At 42.4% G+C, this 22,286-nt stretch overlaps 1 protein-coding gene across 3 annotated transcripts in view; it reads left to right on the top strand.

Annotated features, from left to right (window-relative positions):
• Positions 1–22,286, top strand: part of PPP1R1B (protein phosphatase 1 regulatory inhibitor subunit 1B) — a 54,754-nt gene that overhangs the window by 19,891 nt on the left and 12,577 nt on the right. For all 3 annotated transcript variants that reach the window (XM_075845720.1, XM_075845719.1, XM_075845718.1), the window contains exon 2: positions 22,021–22,081. In XM_075845720.1, coding sequence (XP_075701835.1) covers positions 22,021–22,081 — 61 coding nt within the window. The remainder of the gene's footprint in view (positions 1–22,020; positions 22,082–22,286) is intronic.

The raw sequence follows: 22,286 nt of genomic DNA, 5'->3' as shown, positions 1-22,286 counted from the left end.
CCTCGTCAATGGGCAGTTGCAGTGTCTACAACTCAATCCTAGGAATCCCTCTACCCCACAAAAACCACCTGAAAATTTGGTTAATCCTGCAAAACAGAGAATTTGGAAGCCAAACGTGGGAATTATGTAATACATAAAACAGTTGCGGCATTAGGACCATTTTCAGTAAACTAACTCTGCCCAACAACCCCAATGGTAGCTTACCCCAGGCCTCAGTCTTCATCTTAAATTTTCCCAGAAGCGCCAAGATGAGAGGAACAAAATCCATAACCATACCACTGATCAGTATCCCCAGATGTTTAAACTGTGTGTTAACTGGTACCATAACTAAATCCGGAGGCAACGGATCCGATAAGGGATCAATGGGGAGCAAAGCAGATTTATCTTAGTTAATATTGAGACCAGAATAAGTGCCAAATAGGGTTATAGTACTAACAGCTTGAGACAAGGACTCCTTCGCATCCCCCAAAAACAAGAGCATATCGTCGGTCTATAATGCCACCTTCTCCTCCAACTGTCCATATTTAAGTCCACAATCTCCTGAGTCATCCTGATCTTAATCGCTGAGGGCTCGATTGCGAGTGCAAAGAGCAGAGGAGATAGAGGGCACTCCTGCCTGGTGCCTCTTCCTAATTCAAAGACATCTGATACCATACTATTAACCCAAACCCGAGCCCTAGGTGCGCCATACATAAGTCGAATCCAATTGACATAACGGGGTCCAAATCCCATTCTCTCCAGGACAGCCCACAGATAAGTCCACTCAATACTGTCAAATGCCTTAGCGGCATCCAAAGATAGGACAACTCGTTTCCCTGGGTTATCTGGGACCGCCTGGAGTTTAAGTAACAATCTTCTAATGTTCATAGCAGTAAATTTAGAAGGAATAAAGCCCACTTAGTCAGCATGTACTAGAGATGTGACTGCTTTACCCATTCTTAGTGCTAGAACCTTGGCCAGAATTTTTATATCAGTGGGAAGTAGCGATATGAGGCAATGTTATTCAAATAAGCACCCAGATCCTCATCCGAGGTCGTTACTCTTGAGGTATCAAGAGAGCAATAATAATAATGAAATTGTCTCAGAATGCGTTTAGAGTCAGTAACTAGTGCATCCTGGCTATTCCTAATGGCCGCAATAAAGTGAGTACCCCGTAGTGTTCTGGCAATGGAGGCCAATAAATGTCCCGTGCGTTCCCCTTCCTCAAAGTAACGCTGTCTCATGAACTTACGTTTATTCTCAGCTCGCTGTCTATCATGTACTTTAACCCCTTCCCTCTTTAGCCACTTTTGACCTTCCTGACAGAGCCTCATTTTTCAAATCTGACATGTGTCACTTTATGTGGTAATAACTCCGGAATGCTTTCACCTATCCAAGCGATTCTGAGATTGTTTTCTCGTGACACATTGGACTTTATGTTACTGGCAAAATTTGCTCGATATGTTCAGTATTTAATTGTGAAAAACACCAAAATTTAGCGAAAAATTGCAAAAATTAGCATTTTTCTCAATTTAAATGTATCTGCTTGTAAGACAGGCAGTTATAATACACAAAATTGTTGCTAATTAACATCCCCCATATGTCTACTTTAGATTGGCATCGTTTTTTGAACATCCTTTTATTTTTCTATGACCTCACAAGGCTTAGAACTTTAGCAGCAATTTCTCACATTTTCAAGAAAATTTCAAAAGGCTATTTTTACAGGGGCCAGTTCAGTTGTGAAGTGGTTTTGAGGGCCTTATATATTAGAAACCCCAAAAAAGTCACCCCATTTTAAAAACTTCACCCCTCAAAGTATTCAAAACAGCATTTAGAAAATGTCTTAACCCTTTAAACATTTCACAGGAATTAAAGCAAAGTAGAGGTGAAATTTACAAATTTCATATTTTTCTGCAGAAATACATTTTTAATACAATTTTTTTTATAACACAGAAGGTTTTACCAGAGAAATGCAACTCAATATTTGTTGCCCAGTTTTTGCAGTTTTAGGAAATATCCCACATGTGGCCGTAGCGTGCTACTGGACTGAAACACCGGCCTCAGAAGCAAAGGAGCACCTGGTGGATTTTGGGGCCTTATTTTTGTTAGAATATATTTTAGGCACCATGTCAGGTTTGAAGGGCTCTTGCGGTGCCAAAACAGTCAAAATCCCCCAAAAGTGACCCCATCTGGGAAACTAGACACCTCAAGGAAATTATCTAGGGGTGTAGTGAGCATTTTCACCGCACAGGTTTTTTACAGAAATTATTGGAAATAGGCCGTGAAAATTAAAATCAACATTTCTTCAAAGAAAATGTAGGTTTAGCGATTTTTTTTCTCATTTCCACAAGGACTAAAGGAGAAAAAGCACCGCAAAATTTGTAAAGCAATTTCTCCCGAGTAAAACAATACCTCACATGTGGTAATAAACGGTTGTTTGGAGACACGGCGTGGCTGAGAAGGGAAAGAGCGCCATTTGGCTTTTGGAGTTCACATTTAGCAGGAATGGTTTGCGGAGGCCATGTCACATTTACAAAGCCCCTGAGGGGACAAAACAGTGAAAACCCCAAACAAGTGACCCCATTTTGGAAACTATACCCCTTGAGGAAATTATCTAGGGGTATAGTGAGCATTTTGACCCCACAGGTTTTTTGCAGAAATTTTTGCAAGTAGGCTGTGAAAATGAAAATCTACATTTTTTCAAATAAAATGTAGGTTTAGCTAATTTTTTTTCATTTCCACAAGGACTAAAGGAGAAAAATCACCATAAAATTTGTAAAGAAATTTCTCCCGAGTAAAACAGTACCCCACATGTGGTAATAAACGGCTGTTTGGACACACGGCGAGGCTGAGAAGGGAAAGAGCGCCATTTGGCTTTTGGAACTCAAATTTAGCAGGAATGGTTTGCGGAGGCCATGTTACATTTACAAAGCCCCTGAGGGGACAAAACAGTGGAAACCCCCCACAAGTGACCCCATTTTGGAAACAACACCCATTGAGGAAATTATCTAGGGGTATAGTGAGCGATTTGACACCACAGTTTTTTTGCAGAAATTATTGGAAGTAGGCCCTGAAAATAATAATCTACATTTTTTCAAAGAAAATGTAGGTTTAGCTAATTTTTTCTCATTTCCAGAAGGACTAAAGGAGAAAAAGCACCACAAAATTTGTAAAGCAATTTCTCCCGAGTAAAACAATACCCCACATGTGGTAATAAACGGCTGTTTGGACACACGGCAGGGCTTAGAAGGGAAAGAGCACTATTTGACTTTTTGAGATCACATTTAGCAGGAATGATTTGCGGAGGCCAGGTCACATTTGCAAAGCCCCTGAGGGGACAAAACAATGAAAACGCCCAAAAAGGGACTCCATTTAGGAAACTACACCTCTTGAAGAATGCATCTAGGGGTGTAGTGAGCATTTTGACCCCACAGATGTTTCATAGAATTTATTAGAATTAGGCAGTGAAAATAAAAACAGTCCTTTTTCTTCAATAAGACGTAGCTTTAGCGCAAATTTTTTCATTTTCTCAACAAATAAAGGAAAAAAAGAACCCAACATTTGTAAAGCTATTTCTCCCGAGTACGGCAATACCCCATATGTGGTCATAAACTGCTGTTTGGGCAAACGGCAGGGCTCAGAAGGGAAGGACCGCCATTTGGAGTGCAGATGTTGCTGGATTGGTTTCTGGGCACCTGTGGGCCCAAAACAGTGGAAACCCCCCAGAAGTGACCCCATTTTGTAAACTACACCCCTCAATGCATTTACCAAGGGGTGTAGTAAGCATTTTAACCCTGCAGGTGTTTTGTAGAAATTAGTGTGCGCTCAATGTTGCAGAGTGAAAATGGGATTTTTTTCCATAGATATGCCAATATGTGGTGCCCGGCTTGTGCCACCATAACAAGACAGCTCTCTAATTATTATGCGGTGTTTCCCGGTTTTAGAAACACCCTACATGTGGCCCTAATCTTTTGTCTGGACATATGACAGGGCTCAGAAGTGAAGAGTACCATGCGGAGTGGAGGCCTAATTTGGCGATTTACAAAGTATTGGTTCACAACTGCAGAGGCTCAGATGTGAAATAATAAAAAGAAACCCCTGATAAGTGACCCCATTATGGAACTGCACCCCTCAAGGCATTTATTAAGGGGTGTAGTGAGCATTTTCACCCCACAGGTCTTTTCCATAAATGAATGCGCTGCGGATGGTGCAAATTAAAAATTTATATTTTTCCCTAGATATGCCATTCAGTGGCAAATATGTCATGCCCAGCTTATGACGCTGGAGACACACACCACAAAAATTGTTAAAAGGGTTCTCACGGGTATGACGGTGCCATATATGTTGAAGGAAACTGCTGTTTGGGCACGCTGTAGGGTTCAGGGCCGAGGGAGCACCATTTGGCTTTTGGAGAGCGGATTTTGCTTGGTACTATATTTGTTTGAGTATTGCTGGTGTTTTATAATGTGGGGGTACATGTAAGCGGGGCGGAGTATATAAGGGGCATAGTCAGGTGGTATAAAAAAATAAAAATAATCCATAGATGTGTGTTACGCTGTGAAGCAATCCTTTCTGCACAGGCCGGTGTCGCACTGATAAATGGTGTCATTTCTTATCCCCCTTTTGGTCCACACTCCGCGCCTTTGTAGTTTGGGGAATTTTGCTGGGAAAGTATTATCCTGGTATAATACGGGCACCGTCGCTTCCATCGGATATGATTGGGCCCTCCCTTCCTGGTTCCCTAATTTTAGGTCCTTGATAAATCGCCTCTTGAAACAGAAGAAATGTTCCCCTCGGGCACAACTGCATATTTTTTTATTTCCTGACTTATTGGAGCCATAACTAATTTTATTTTTCATAGACGTAGCGGTATGAGGGCTGGTTTGTTGCGGGACGAGCTGTAGTTATTATTGGTACCATTTTGGGGTACATGTGACTTTTTGATCACCTTTTATCCTATTTTTTGGGATGCCAGGTAAACCAAAAAACGCAATTCTGGCACAGCTTTTTTTTGTTTTTTTTTATACAGAGTTCACCACGCATTATAAACTACATGTTACCTTTATTCTGCGGGTCAGTACGATTCCGGCGATACCTCATTTATAGAACTTTTTTATGTTTTACAACTTTTTGCACAATAAAATTACTTTTGTAAAAAGAATGTATTTTTTCTGTCGCCAAGTTGTGAGAACCATAACGTTTTAATTTTTTTGTCGACGGAGTTGTATGAGGGCTTGTTTTTTGCGGGACGAGCTATAGTTTTTATAGGTACCATTTTTGGATACGTGCGACTTTTTGATCACTTTTTATTGTAATATTTGTAGGGCAAAGTGACTAAAAAACAGAAACTCTGGTAACGTTTTTTACGGGTTTTTTTTACGCTGTTCACCGCGTGCAATAAATAATATAATATTTTGATACCTCCGGTCGTTACGGTCGTGGCGATACCAAATACATATGGTTTATTATTATTTTTCAATAATAAAGGACTTGATAAGAGTAAAAGGGGGATTGTGTGTTATTTGATTACTTGAAACTTTTATTGTTTTCAAACTTTTATTTTTTGCACTTTTTTTTACACTTTTTTTATACTTTTTTTACACTTTTTCTCAAGTCCCACTAGGGGACTTGAAGGTCCAACGGTCAGATTTTTTTTTTTCTAATACATTGCACTACCTATGTAGTGCAATGTATTAGATCTGTCAGTCATTCACTGACAGCAAGCCGTTTAGGCTTCGCCTCCCGGCGGGGCCTAAATCGGCTTCCGTAATGGCAGAGCAGGAGACCATTGTGTCTCCTGTTGCCATAACAGCAGTCGCCAGTCCCGATTGCCTGTCAGGGCTGGCGATCGGCTAGTAACCGCTACGATGCAGCAATCGCTTTCGATTGCTGCATCGAAGGGGTTAATGGCAGGGATCGGAGCTAGCTCCGGTTCCTGCCGTTACAGGTGGATGTCAGCTGTACAGTACAGCTGACTTCCACCGCTGATGACGCCGGATCAGCTCCTGACCCGGCGCCATCTTGCCGGCAGCTACGGAAGCCGATCAGGCTCCGCCGCCGGGCGGATCTTGACCGGCTTCGGTGCTAGGCAGACCGGGAGGCCAGTATTAGGCCTCCGGTTGCCATTGCAGCCACCGGAACCCCGGCAATTTCATTACTGGGGTTCCGATGAGCTGCAAACACCTTAAGTGCAGCGATCGCGTTTGAGCGCTGCACTTAAGGGGTTAATGGCGGGGATCGAAGCTAATTTCGGTCCCCGCCGTTACAGTCGGATGTCAGCTGTAAGATACAGCTGAGATCCGGTGATGATGGGACCGGCTCAGCTTCTGAGCCGGTGCCAAACGTTTGACGTACATGTACGGCAAGATGCGGGAAGTCAGTACTTTCCATGACGTACATGTACGTCAAATGTCGGGAAGGGGTTAAGTGCCTATTGTGCCTCCTTCCAGTATTTAAAGTTTTCCAAATTAGGGTCTAATATATATTTCCCCTCTGTTTCCTGCACTCTGTTTTGTTTCACCAAACCCAGCTCCCTGTTTTTCCTTTTAACTCTGGATACCTCTTGAAGCAACAAACCCCGCAAGAAAGCCTTCATTGCATCCCGCACCATAGTAAAAGAAGTAGATCCTGTATTTTGTCGCAAGTATTTTTCCAAACGATCTGGTATACTACCACTAATCAGCTGAAGCCAGAAAGGATTGAACTTCCAACTGGGATGTCCATTAGGAGCTACCTGCTGCAATACCAATGACAGCAATACCGGTGAATGATCCGATAGAGAGCGCGGCAGATAACTAACAGACGTAACGTAGGGTAACATACAAGTATTTCCCAAACAAATGTCAATACAATACAGAGTTTTATGAGAGGCAGAAAAGCACAAGTACTGCTTTAGATCTGGTGCTCGATGTCTCCACAAGTCAAGCAGATCTCGCTCCCGTAAGAAATGGACAAATCTAGTGATATCTGGAGAAACACCAGTAGCAACCACCGGAAACGTATCCAGCAAATGATCAATATAATTATTAAAATCACCCAGCACAACCAGTGGAGCCTCCGGAGCGTGCATCAGGAAACTCAGAGCTGATCTAAGCACTGTACTAGAAGATGGAGGCGGAACATAAATTGCAATGATAATACATATCATACCATATCATTTACAATACAGGCAAACATATGTTCCTTCTGCGTCCATTTCCGAACCAAGACACACAAACGGTAAATTTTTATGTACCAAAACACTTACTCCTCTTGAATAAGAAGAGAAAGTGGAATGAAACGCCTGGCCAATCCACGCCCTTTTAAGTCAGCCAAAAGGTGCGTTCCTTGTAAACATACCAAAGCAGGTTGATGTTCCTGCAAGGCAGTAAAAATGGAATATCCAGCGTCATTCAACCCTCGTACATTCCACGTCAATAGATTAACCTTCCCCGCCATGTCAACAGGTAGAAAATATCCAGGTGAAGACATGTGTCCCACATACTGAAGCTATCAATAGCCCCTCTACTTGTGCATAGTACTCCTCAGCAAACCCATCCCCCTAACCCCCCCAATCCCAAACAAAAACAAAACAGATAAGGGGGTTTTACACTGGGCGATAATCGGTGATCAACGATATCTCGTTGATTGGCGCTCGGCTGCACCGGCCACTTATTGGCCAGTGTAAAAGGGCCTTTAAAGACATTGAACAGCAGTTTCTGCCATCCACAAGGGAGGACGGGGGTATTGAAATAAAGCCATAGCTAGCGAATATGCAGATGAAACTGTGCAAAATTCCAAACTAACCAGCATTTAGAGATGTAAAACACCAAAGTAGCCACATATCATCGTTTTGTATACCCCCACTACTATAATAAGAAGTTACGTTGACGATAAGTCAGAACAATGTGAGCATATTTCCCCACCATTAGTAGACGAGTTAACTACCATGACCATATAACTGTAAGGCACTCCAAGAAATACAGAAAGTATAACATTATGCTTCAACTTTGTAGAATAGACCAGTCCAGCAACCAGCTTGAACAATATAAAGGCTGCTCATTGCCGTTCCGATTCGATCCATGACCGAGCAACGAGGACAACTCTATGCAAGCACAGTCAACAGATCTTCAGGTGTCTTCTCTACCCGCTTGGAGCAGCTGCCTTTCGTGACGTTCTATCCAGGACATTGCTTCTTTTGGGGTAATGAAAAAATGACTCGTAACTTGTCCGGATACAGAATACCATATGTGACATTTAGGAGACGCAATTTGTGTTTAACCTCAATAAATTTAGCTCTTCTCTGTTGCACGTCTGAGCAATAATCAGGATAAATAAAATTGTTGCCTTGAATAGTAAGATCCGGATGATCCCTTGCTTTGCGGAGCACAATGTCTCTGTAGTGTAGCAGTTTAATTAAAGTAGGATGAGGAGGGGCACCAGGGGCAGAGATCTGGTGGGGACACTGTGGGCCCTTTCAATAGCAAATAGTGGCATTAAGTTAGGACGTCCAATTTTTTCCTGAAGCCATTTCTCAAAGTACTCATCAGGATTATTACCTTCAGCGCATTCCGGACACCCACCAATCGGATATTGTTATGCCGCGACCTGTTTTCTAAGTCTTTTGCTTTTGAGTCCGCAATTTCTTGGGCCTGTTGATGAGCAGTTCTAATCACAGGTACCACATTATCTTCCAACTCCGACACCCTGCCCTATACCACAGTTGTGCGTTCCGTTACCTTTTTAATATCATGTTTGCCTATAGCCAGAGATTCCACAATGCCCCCAACCTGCATCTGAAGGGCACACAAGGCAGAGTTACATTGCTTGACTGCTAAGAACACATCTTTAAGCGTTGGCTCAGACGTAACCTCAGGTTGAATGGAAGTCTCTACCTGTGGGATTTCTGTCACAGTTGCCAGCTCCCTTATGTCTCCATTCACATCAGGGTGAACGCCGTCCACCTCCTAGTCCATAGACATATCGGTGGTAAGAGGTTCACCATGGGCACTAGATGCCCAATACTGCAATCGTGCAGCCGAAGAATGAGCATATTGCTGTAGTCGTGCAGCTATCTCCCTCTGCAGATCAGGGCGTCTAGGTTCTTTAGCAGGCGTATCAGCGCCATCTTAATTACCCATATCCTTAGCACCTTGTCCACCCTTATTTTTCTTGGTCATGTTATCGTCCTCCAGAACACACTGGGGAGAAGTGGAAGTATAACGGGGACTTAATTTAGTCGTCCCTATATAGCTACGACATGTTCTCGGTCCCAATGGAAGCCTAGGGAGCATGTACTCACGGTACCACACATGGCAATCCTCGTCAAAAGTCCCAGTTACTGGCAGGATAAGTGTGGTAGAAAGACCAGTCAGCTTTCCTCCACCGTGATCCAGATGGCGTGTCAGTTACTGTACCGTGTGGCTGCAAAATGGCGCCGAACACCTCCGCGGTCTCAAACAGGAAGAACAAGCGCTGTTCACAGCAGGGCAATGGCGAACCGCAGACACACCACACTCCAGTCCCAGGAGACTCAGAAGGCCCGTAAGCAGCATATGTCTTGCAAAGCAGGTTACAGGTAAGTATAATCATGAGAAATCGGGATGTCTGGCGGGAGCTTCTTCAGAACACATCTGGCCACATGGTAGGCCACGCCCCCGGCGCTCGTTTTCACCGCACAAATTGGGCCATGTGAAAGTTGCCTTACTTTGTGGTGGTTAGGGGTGGAAGAAAGGCCTAAATCTAGACAAAAGGCACATTTTTGTTTGGGTGGATAGAGACTACTCCCATATCCTAAGAAGGGCCATCACATGAGCCGATAATGAGTGGCGGTTGATTCTATACATTATACTATTACAACTCGGAGTTTGTATGGAGCCAGGATACGGCGGCGGGCATAGACCCCTATTTTTATCAATCGTTTCCTCCACTTGAGATCTGAACATGCAGATAAATGTAGATCATTACTGTTTGTCCACACATTAGCCACATCATTGTAGTTTCTCTCTATGTACCGGGAAGGTATTTTGTTTGCATATTCGTGCATTGTCCCATATTTCCTCTTCTCTATTGTATGCATTAATATATTGTACAATAGATACCACTGTCCTGTGTTCAGGGTGCAAAGTCTTGTCGGAGCTCTGTCATCCTGTATTCACACTCAAACTATACCACAATTCATAGAAATTGTATATATGTGGAACATTATAGTGTCGCAACACATAATTGCATTGCATTGTTGCAGCTTCCCAGTCTCCCAGCTTCCAGATACGAGTGCACAATCTGTGACAGGACCTTCGACTCACCATGTGGCATTTATTAGCGTCTTCTGATATGGCAGAGGGGCCTTTGGGCACCTCCTATAGCTTCTCTCCTGCAAGGAGCTAGATAAATGTCACAAGTATAACCTTAAAGGGATTGTCCGCTTCGGCAAATTCATTATATTTTTGTACAATTAAAAGTTATACAATTTTCAAAAATACTTTTGTATTAATTCCTCAAAGTTTTCAAGACCTGAGCTTGCTGTTATTCAGTAGGAACATTCATTGATTACTTTCAGTGGATAAAATATTGTCCATGGTCATGTGATGGACGCACAGGTCGTATGACATCAGCTAAGCTTTTCCCATAATAGGCTTTGGAAAAGGGTTTACTGATTTAACCGGATGGGATCTGATCCCATCCTTTGCTGTACGTTTTTGGCCCATAAATAGAGTTGTAATACGGCGATGTATACAGTCTAAAAAAAAGACTCTGTTCACACTGGCGTTGGTGCATCATGTTCACACAAAACAAATAATGCACAAATGGATGTGAATGTGGTGCGATATATTGGACTGTAAAAAAATCTAGTGAGAGCTAGAGCTCGGCAAGAAAGAGCAGTACTAATATGCAGAGTTCTCAATAACTATTCCAGAAAGTATGACACGTGTGGTTAAACACTTCCTTCAACTGTAGCGGTCAATGCAAACACACTGATTTGTTGCATAATAAGCGGAATGTCAAAAAAAGGAATTAAATGTATCTCACAATACTGGAGTGAAACATGTGATCTTAAGAAAAGCCTCGATGGCGAACCTGGTCCATCCATGTATTACATGAACAGCCATTTAATGGTACACTGACAATCTGATCTGATGGTAGGGTCATTAGATGTGTATTAGTCCATGTGTGAGCATGATCTTAGAGCAGGAGGAGCCAGAACAACATAAATGCCGAAAGCCGGTTCCGTTGTACGACGGACACCAACGGCGACGACTGAACCCATTGACTTTAATGATTTCCGTCTGGGCATCAGTGGTTTAACCGTAAACAATAGCGCAGCATGCTTAGCTATTATTTCTGGTATTTTCGTCCGGTTCTGCGACAGAGGCCCCTAATGGAGCCTCCAATGCAGATGTGAAAGGGCACTTAGATATGCTGTCTAGCAGGTGCATCTAACAACTTGAAGCAACACTAGTGACCTCTACCTATTAACCAATCACTTCACATGTCACTGTCTATTGATGACATCATATACATAATATGAATATACATGATAAAATATATTTATTTGTATAGTGTAATAGATCCATCTAGCACTTTTATGTTATCGTGGATTCAGACAGAATGTGTTTTACCCTGTGGCTTAATGGACTATGTGCACAGAAGGTGCCCAGTTGTGATCGCTACCTCTGCAACCCCTATAGCGATGCCACTAGTTCTATTGGCACCATTTTGTGGTACACAAGACTTTTTGATCACTTTTTTTCATTTTTTTTGTGGGAGATGGGGTGACCAAAAAACAGTATTTTTGGCGTTATTTTTTTTACTGTGGTCACCGTACGGGTTGAATAATGTTATTTGGGATAGTTCCGAATATTATGGACGCATCAATACCAGTTATGTTAATTTTCTTCTTTTTTTTTTTTTTACATTGCTATGTGTAGAAAATGGGAAAATATATTTTTTTAACTTTTAAGATATATATTTTTTTATATGAAAAACTTTAACTATTTTTAACTTTTTTTATTAGGGGAATTGAACCAGTAATCATTGAACTGCTTACATGATATACTGCAATACTAATGTATTGCAGTATAACGTGTTTCTGACAAGCACCTATTAAGCCCTGCCCCTGGCCGATCTCCTCGCGGGGGTGTACCGGTGGCACCTTCACTATTAGACGCGGCATCAAAGGGGTTAAACAAGAGGAATCCTGCTCTTGTGGGTTCCCCCTCGTTACACTGAAGTGTTAGCTGTTTCATACAGCCGACACGCTCATTCCATGGAGCAGGACCAGCCCGTGAGTCCGCTCCATACTCCCCCATCCGACACCCGCCGTGTATATATACGGCGAATGTTAGGAAGGAGTTAAAGTTCTTCTCTGGTCACCCTGTGACCATTTCACTATAGTGGTTTGAAACTGAAAGCCATATGAGTTGGACACACGATATCTCTTAGATGAAATTCTGAGAAAAACTGGATCATAAGATTAATTAAAATGCATTCTTAAAAACAATATACGGATAGAGTTCCATGAACACAGGCAAGCTCCTATCTGGTTTTATCTCTATTAAAGGGGTTGTCCGGTTTCAGCAAATTAATGTTATGTTTTGTATAATGAAAAGTAGTACAATTTTCCAATATACTTTCTCTATTAATTCTTTACTGTTTTCAAGATCTCTGCTTGCTGTTATTCAGTAGGAACATTCATTGTTTACTGCCAGTGGATATAATTCTGTCCATGGTCATGTGATGGACACACAGGTGCTGGAATCATTAGAAGACACAGCTCTGATACACATACTGTAACGAGCATGTGCACCTGTGTGTCCATCACATGCCCCTGTAACGAGCCGTGCACCTGTGTGTCCATCACATGCCCCTGTAACGAGCCGTGCACCTGTGTGTCCATCACATGACTTTGTAACGGGCCGTGCACCTGTGTGTCCATCACACTTTTAATTATACAAAAAATAATATTCATTTTCTGAAGCTGGACAACCCCTTTAATAAAGGAACCCCATTTTAGTTTGCAGGTACCCAGATTTAGGATGAATGCAGGGGTCTTGCTTCTGGGGGCCCTAATGATCAGCAGATTCCATTGGGGAACCTGCGTTGTCTGATCAATGTTGAGATCAATAGTTGTCCATTGTTTTTTTTAGGTTTTTTTAATGGACATCCACGTCCCCAAGAGTAGATGTGGCTCTTGGTTCTAGCCAACAGGGAGGACACCCCTTATTAGCTGCACCTGCAATAACAGAATAAGTGGAAATGGGTTGTTTAAACGTAATAAAAAACGGCATGTGTGAACACAGTCTAAAAGATTTTTTGGTGTTTTGTTAATATGTCTAAAAATATCAGGGCACATGTAGAGCTGGGGAGTGTTAAAGGGGTTGTCTCCTCTGGATGTGGGGTACATGGAAAAAATAAATGGGGGAAAACTCTGTAGGATCGCTTGTCATGGACATCGCAGTAGGCGATGGGATCCAGACAATTGGGATCTCCCGAGATTAGACATTTTACAGCGAGGCCTGCTCGAGGAAAATGGTCATTTACATGGCAGACATTAATGTAGCCTGATCAAAGGACAAGGTTTGGGATCGGATGGGGCAAACATGGGGTGGGCAGGACCTAAGTGCTTGCATGAGTTCTGCCTTGTCATACAGATAGACAGGCTGGCGTTACCATCCACGGAAGCTTAGCGGAGTATGCCATGTGCTAAACATTAGTGATGTTTATCCCATAATAACCACTCTATTGAGGTTTGTCATATGAGGTTTTCAGCTCAATTGATACATAATGAGTGTACAGAACAAACTACAGACTGTGTGCGACTGCCGCCAATATCCCTGGTTATTATACCAAATACTGCATTAGTCCTGATCATTATAGTGTATTCCAGTTTTGGATTATAAATCAGATTCTTTAAAGGGGTTCCCTAGTTCCAGTGTTTTCTGATAGGCCTTATTCACAGGAACGTGTTTCTCGTCAATGTCCTGTCCGTTTTAACAATGGACAACACACTGACACATGCAATTCAATGAGGCTATTCACACACGTTTTTTCAAGTAGCGTGTGCCCATTGCGACAAACTCACAGCACGTCCTATTCTAATCCGTGTTTTGTGGATCAGACTCCCCCATTAAAGCTACGGGTGTGTAAAAAAAACCTGACAGCACACAAATGACATCTGCATGTTGTTCTTTTTCCACGGATCAGAAATGCAGAAAAAAAAGAAAAGAAAATGATTCCAGAGGAGAAAAAACGGATGAGAAAATGGATGACAAATGGAAACCACGTTGACGCAACTTGGACATTAAAATGCATGAAAAACGGTCCATTCTTTCTGTTCGCAAATCGTACACGCTTATCTGAATAAGGCCTTAGGGGGAGGTTGTCCAGGAGCTGGGACTCCAGTGATGACCTCAATGGAACAGTCCCTGCACCCAACAAACCCTGATAGATGGAGGGTCCAAGTAGAACTTCAAGAGTTCAAGCTACACTTCTGAGATTGATCCAGATTTTTTGAATCCAAGGTATCTGGAGGACTAGCGTTCAATGAGCAATGAAAGTTATAGTGGAAAAATGGATTACATTGTACAGGTAGTAGTTGAGCAGTTGGATCCCCGGTAGACTGGATTTATAGGGTTCAATTATGACACCCCCATCTTGCCTTTATTCACATCATTCCAGGTAAAACTTGATTTTTGTTATGTTACTATTTAAAGTACGCTGACTGGACTTGAAAGCTTGAGGGCAGATTTTGACAGGATGGTGGCACAATGGCCAATTAATAATTTGGTCATGCATGGTATCCCCGAAAGGAAATAGCAGGTCACAGCAGCAGTAGAGTAGAGAAGGTAAAGTCAACACAGCCATCCAGAAAGTTGTGCCAGAATATATATAAGAGTAATGGGATACACTTGCCAGACATTGGTATAGACATTTACAATTAAATTTTGCAGGTTAAAGTGAAAAAATGGTGGAAGTCCATAGTTTGCAGGTGGTGCGGTAAAGTAGGGCGGCTTCGCCAAGGTTTTGGATTTGGCTATGTTAGTGAATTGGCCACTGTGGATACACAATAGTTGAACAGCAGGTCCTCGTTCGGGCTGAATAGTAAGGGAAGTTAGTCTGAAAGGCTGAATGCAAAAACGGGGGACAGTTGTGTGGAGCGGGGCTCAGCCTGGTTCTGTAGTGGTAGGATGCATGTCAGGATGAGATGTCACAATTTGTCTGGCCCCATAGTCGTGTTTTATGTTGCCAAAAATAATGCAACATTCTGTTGTGTTAATATTTTGAGTGTTGCGTTAGGCCATACAATCTCTAGTAAACGCCCGCTACTTACTGTATGGTGTCATAATGTTTGGCCACGTAAGGGTTTGGAGAGAGAGACTTAATAGTCGGAGGAGAGGAGACGTGTGCTGGAGTAGTAGAAGCAGTTGGGGAAAGACAAGTAAATCTCTGTTTGGTTTTCATTTCAGATTTCTAATCTCATTAGCAGATTCCTGAGGCGGCAGACGTCCTGCAGGCGGCACATATTTTAACCATGCGCTGTCCAACACTGGTTTTCCACAACAAGGACGAATAGTGGGACATTAATTATTACGTTATTTTTTATCCATACGATGCATAGCCTATTAGTCCGCACAGAACTTGTGTCATGACTGTACTAGGACTAGTTACAGGAGGTTTTTCAAACCTAAGGCGATGGGTGTGGGGGCAGGGTCAAATTACTCATGGAAAAGTCATATGTATGTATCCACGGACAAGACTTGGAAGAAGAATTAGTATGTCCAATGCTTAGTTAGTTCTATTTATATTGCCCCAGAGACCTCCTTTAATGTAATTTCACTGCCTGGGTAATAGTTTTACAATTCAGGAAAACAATCCATTGCTTTTGACTCAACTTATTCCGTTGCAGAGGACTGAATACAACTATGTCATATCCAGGACAAAGGTAATTTCTGCTAGGTAATGCAAACACAAGGCAAAAGCCAGTCAATGACATGAAATAATTGTCAAATGGAAAATCCTTATGAAGGCAGGCAGAGATAAGTGCCTGCCAGACACCTCTGGCACAGCTTTTCTTGGATTCTATGGACATTAGAATCCAAATCTCCCTCCCCTCAACATTAGCTGACTGATGAGGATATTGTGTCAATAGATATTACATTGCAAAAAAATATTCCACTTTTGTGATAGAAACTTCTGGCAGGTAGAGAGATTGAATCCTTTGGCTTAATTGATGAAAATCTAGGTAAGCAGAAGCAACTACTCGTCCATTAATTGTAACAGACATTGGTGTTACAATGCGTCTGATGTGTGGCACTCAGCTTCCTTACATTGGCAGCAGAAAGACGTTCGGCCCCAAAATAGTGCAAGAGGTTAGTGCAGACTAGATATTCATGGGGCATCTGAAGCAGGTACTTATGGGTTATGATTATTCGAAAAGAAGAGGGATATAAGAGCCTACCAGACATCACTGTTGGACCTTACCAGACATCACTGTTGGCACTTACCAGACATCACTGGTGGCACTTACAAGACATCACTGGGGCCACCTATCAAACATCACTGGTGCCACCTATCAAACATCACTGGTGCCACCTACCAAACATCACTGGAGCCACTTACCAGACATCACTGGTGCCACTTATCAAACCTCACTGCTGTCACTTACCAAACATCACTGCTGCCACTTACCAAACCTCACTGCTGTCACTTACCAAACATCACTGCTGCCACTTACCAGACATCACTAGTGCCACTTAGTCTTAAGCAAAAGGCAATGTTTAGTCAACCTTATAGTAATGACAGGTAGGAAACGAACCTTTAATTTAGCCCAAATAGAATAAAAGTGTTGTTTTTAGTTATTATCTTCCGGCACGTTGAGCGGAGTTTACATAACAAGCAGTGATGAGAAAGGGTTACTGGTGTCACTTTAGTTGGGTTGTTGGGTGGTGAAGGTGATTCTATGAAGGCCATGGTAGTTCTTATCAGTACTGGGGGCTGCACTAAGCGATTATCAGAAATGTCTCCTATGTCTGATTTTCTGCGAGGTCAGCTTGTGACGGGAACAACTAAATATAAATGATGGCCATGTTGTGCTGATCATGGTCGGCTATGGCAGTCTAGATTGCAAGCTCTGCTGCTCATGGACAAGGATTTCTGTGTTTGTTGATCTAATTATTGAGCTATGACTCCTGCATTGTTTGAACCGCCCTGTCAAGTGTTTGTACAGTACAGCTCAGCTCTATGTGTGTTGGCCTGTGACTGGAAAGCAGTGTTTGTATAGAGAGACTGTACTGGAGTAGATGTACAGTGGTCTGGAGGTGGGATCCATGTGCATACATAGTTAAAGAGGCTCTGTCACCAGATTTTCAAACCCCTAGCTCCTATTGCAGCAGATCGGCGCTGCAATGTAGATAACAGTAATGTTTTGTTTTTTTTCAAAAACGAGCATTTTTGGCCAAGTTATGAGCATTTTTATATTTATGCAAATGAGCCTTTCTTAAGTCCAACTGGGCGTGTATTGTGTTTGTTACATCTGGGCGTTTTTACTTGTTTTACTAGCTGGGCGTTGTGAATAGAAGTGTATGATGGTGACGAATCAGCATCATCCACTTCTCTTCGTTAACACCCAGCTTCTGGCAGTTCACAGACACACAGCGTGTCCTCGCGAGATCACGCTGTGACGTCACTTCCTGCCCTAGGTCCTGCATCGTGTCGGACCAGCGAGGACACATCGGCACCAGGCGACAGAGGCTACAGTTGATTCTGCAGCAGCATCGGCGTTTGCAGGTAAGTCACAACGCCCAGCTAGTAAAACAAGTAAAAACGCCCAGATGTACACACACAATACACGCCCACTTGTACTTAACTTTAAACACGCCGAGTTGTACTTAAGAAAGGCTCATTTGCATAAATATAAAAATGGTCATAACTTGGCCAAAAATGCTCGTTTTTAAAATTAAAAAAAAAAACGTTACTGTAATCTACATTACAGCGCCGATCTGCTGCAATACGAGATAGGGGTTTGAAAATCTGGTGACAGAGCCTCTTTAAGGCCAATTATCGGGAAAACGAGCATTCACATAACTCTTCTTCCCGAAAATTGGCAACAGGGCAACAATCAGCCGATGAACAAGCAAACGCTCGTTTTAAATGCCAAAACTATTATGGTTGTCGGCAGCACATCTCCCTGTGTAAACAGGGAGACGTGCTGCCAACACGATAGAAATTTATGAGGAGGAGCAATCGGAGTAACGAGTACTTGTCCCCATACTAGTTCCTTGTGACAGAAGCAAACGAGAGCCGATCAACCAGCTGTCTTGTTGATCGGCGCTTGGTTACATGGCCCCTGTTGGGCCGTCTAATACCGCCTTTAGGTTGCCCATGTATATACTTTGATACATAGGTTTCAATGCTTTAGCTATACATATCCATATGTATACAGATGGACTCTTGTATGTCATGGAGCAGGTTGTAAGTAGGGGCATCGCATCAGGATATTTTAACAACCCCTTCTTCAAAATCCTATTATGACTTGTTTACCACTGGCCATGGACATAAAATAGCTGTTGGCCAAACGACAATTCAGCTATCCATCTTCCCTGACTCATCTATTAACCTAAACGTTCAACACAGCTGATGTACATGTCCATGAAGGGAGGGAGATAAGCAGCAATCACACACATCAGTGCCACTTATCTCAGGGAACACAAAAGTTTGGACAAGTAAAAATGTAACCTGTCCAGACCTTGTTTACCCCCCAAGAGCGATGTCAATGAAGACATAAAATTTGCCGACAAAACCTTCACTTGTTAATGCTTCCGTCCCAGTTTGGTTTACGATACATTATAATTTTGGAATAAATTTAATTCCAATCATGTGAAGCGATAATAAGTGATCGTTTTCAATTTCTAATAATTGCAGACAGCATAATGATAGGCACCGGCTGCTTTAAACAATCCCATTTTGTTAGGTCCTTTGACAATAAGCAGATCACTGCTCGGACACCCGGCGATCAGCTGTGATCTGTGGGGGAATCCAACAACAAGTGTTCTATTTTCCTGCAGTGCCACCACAGGGGAAATTAGGTATTACATAGTTTTTATTGAAATCAATAGCAAGTTCGTGTAATGCAAGGACGCGCCAGGTCCTGCAGAAAACGGCTTCATACATATGGCCATAATAGGTTTTGTACCCTATAGAGGTGAATGGGGCTTTACTGTACCTCCGTTTGCCTCTGATTCTATATGAAGGTCTTTTCTATTGGACTCTTGCATGCTCCATCAGATGCCGTATGTACAGAACTATCCCCCCCTAAAAGCATTGCATCTATTGGGGGACAGCTCCATACATACGGCACCCAACGGAGCATTGTACAGCAGCCCACGGAGTCCCTGTCATGTGCATAACGCCGGCCCAACTCAGATGACAGGGATAATCGGCTGTTTGACGGACGTTTTCTTAATAGCCATTACACGGCTTCATTAAAATCAATGGATGTCTATGGGGCTTTTCACACGGCCGTTTTTTTTTTATGGACCGTGTACAGCGGGCCGGGAATAAATAGGACATGTCTATGACTCAAGTCTATGAGCGATCCGTGAAAACGGGTCCCGCACAGGTGCAAATCGGCCGTGGAAAACTGCAGTTTTCAGGGCCGATTTGACACCTGGCCGTGTGAATAAAGCCTTAGGCTTAAGGGTATGTTCACACGAGGGCGTCCGTTATGGCTGAAATTACGGGGATGTTTCAGCCTGAAAACATCCCCGTAATTTCAGCCGTAACGGCATGTGCAGGCGCTTGAACGCCGCGTCCATTACGGCCGTAATTAGCGCTGCTATTCATTGGAGTCAATGAATAACGGCTCCAATTACGGCCAAAGAAGTGACAGGTCACTTCTTTGACGCGGGCGTCTATTTACGCGCCGTCATTTGACAGCGGCGCGTAAATATACGCCTCGTGTGAACAGACATACGTCTGCCCATTGCTTTCAATGGGCAGATGTTTGTCAGCGCTATTGAGGCGCTATTTTCAGACGTCATTCGGGGCAAAAACGCCCGAATTACGTCCGTAAATAGGCCGTGTGAACAAACCCTAAATGTTAATTGTCACCGCTGTTCACTCTGGATGAGGATCCTAAATAAGGTACCTTCCTCTATCAACTCAGAATACTGTAATAAATTATTTAAATATGAGCTTCTCTAACATTTCACTGACCAAAGGTGTAGGAGAAACGTCTCACTATGTATGGACAGTTTTGTTTTCCTATAGATTTTTCTTTAACCACAAATACCACAGAATGAGATTAGGCCATAAATGGATATAGTTGTGGATTAATTCCCTACATGTTCCGGTAAATCAAGTGTCACATTTCCATGACATTACTATGAAGCCGCATTTAAAGGTCACTGCACTGATAAATCCAAGAATATCTGTATAATATTTACATTGCACGTATTACCTCCTTCGTGCCTACCACCTATACATATATTGGATGAGTTGTGAACATGTTTGAATTGTGGTGTGTGCATTGCGAGCTTTGTTACGCTTCAGTATTTACTGTCCTATGTCATTATCCTGCTAGGTCTAGTTAAGTATATCTGTAATTAGGAACACGCCATCATATAATAAGAAGGACAACACAGAGCTTTGTGCCATATAAAAGGACTTACTGTTCCCTTCCATAGGAAAATTAATGTATAACGTCTTTACTTATATAAGAGGGTAAAGATACCACCATAGATACAAAACTTCAGTCCCCCCACCCCACCCCATATCTCTGCCAATTATCAGTGATATATTGATAGGTTATACCCTATTCTTATTTAAAGTTTAATCCACTTACTTCTTTTTCTAGGATCAGCAGCCATGTTTTTTTTTTCTTCATGGACTTCTGAATCAGGAAATTCCTTCTTTCATTAGTGCTCAGTGAATTGAGGGGATGCAGCATGGCTCTTTATACAGGAAAAAACAGGGAGGTGGTAATATCTGTGCATACAAATATACAAGAGGAGACAGGGAAGCAGTACTATGTACAGGGAAAGACAAAGAGGAAGTACTATCTGTGCCTACATTTTATACAAGAAAAGACAAGGAGGCAGTACTATCTGTGCCTACAATGTATACAGGGAGAGACATGGAGGCAGTATTATCTGTGCCTACATTAAATACAGAGAGAGACAAGGAGGCAGTACGATCTGTGCCTACTTTATATATACGGGAGACAAGGAGGCGGTACTATCTGTGCCTACTTTATATACAGGGAGAGATAAGGAGGCAGTACTATCTGAGTCTACATTATATACAGTGATAGACAAGGAGGCAGTACTATCTGTGCCTACATTTTATACAGGAAGAAACAATGAGGCATTGTAATCTGTGCCTACTTTATATATACGGGGGACGGGGCAGTCTTACCATATCTGTATCTACATCATTATATTCAGGGAGAGACAAGGAGGTTGTACTATTTGTATCTACATAATTTACAGGGAGAGACAAGGAGGCAATATTATCTGTGCCTACATTATATACATGGAGAGACAATCAGGCAGTACTTTCTGTATCTACATAATTTACAGGGAGGGACAAGGGGGAAATATTATCTGTGCCTACATTATATACATGGAGAGACAATCAGGCAATACTTTCTGTATCTACATAATTTACAGGGAGGGATAGGGAGGCAGTATGCCATTTTTTAGGTAAAAAGATGTACTACTTCCACAAGGTGACTACTACATTATGTAAAGATGGTGATCACCTTGTTGCTGTGCAATTGCCCCCTGCCATTATAAGTGCATTTTCACATACAAAAAATGAAAAAATTAAAAGAAGGCAAAACTATTCAGGTGTTTGTACAGGTACTCCAACTTTTTTTTTAACCCATTTTGACAAAATTAACACATTATGATGCATTTTCTTAATCTTTGATAATAATATCACATTGCATATTGTATGAATAAGTGAAAACTCTAAAATGAATATTGTGCTTGGAAATAAATTGTCAGCCCCTTAGGTTTGTTGAATCCCAATGTCACCATAAGTTTTTTCTTCTTCTCCCTCTAGATCAGGAGGCGCAGACCCACCCCAGCTACCCTCTTCCATGTATCTGATCCACAGTCACCAGGTAAGGAAGCACCACATCAAGTGCTGTAGGTACAGGGAGTGAGGATATAGTCATGACCCGCAGGTAACACGGCAGCAGTGGTGAAAGTATTATGTGAATAGAGAAAGAAGAGAAAAGTTCTAGGTTGAAGAATGAATGAAGACAATACAATAAAAGCGCAGGCTGCCTGTACTAAACATGGGAGGCAAGAAGACAGAGCAAGCGC

The sequence above is a fragment of the Rhinoderma darwinii genome, chromosome 13 (genome assembly GCF_050947455.1).
Source record: "Rhinoderma darwinii isolate aRhiDar2 chromosome 13, aRhiDar2.hap1, whole genome shotgun sequence".
NCBI lineage: Eukaryota > Metazoa > Chordata > Amphibia > Anura > Rhinodermatidae > Rhinoderma > Rhinoderma darwinii.
This window is presented reverse-complemented; position numbering and strand designations above follow the sequence as displayed.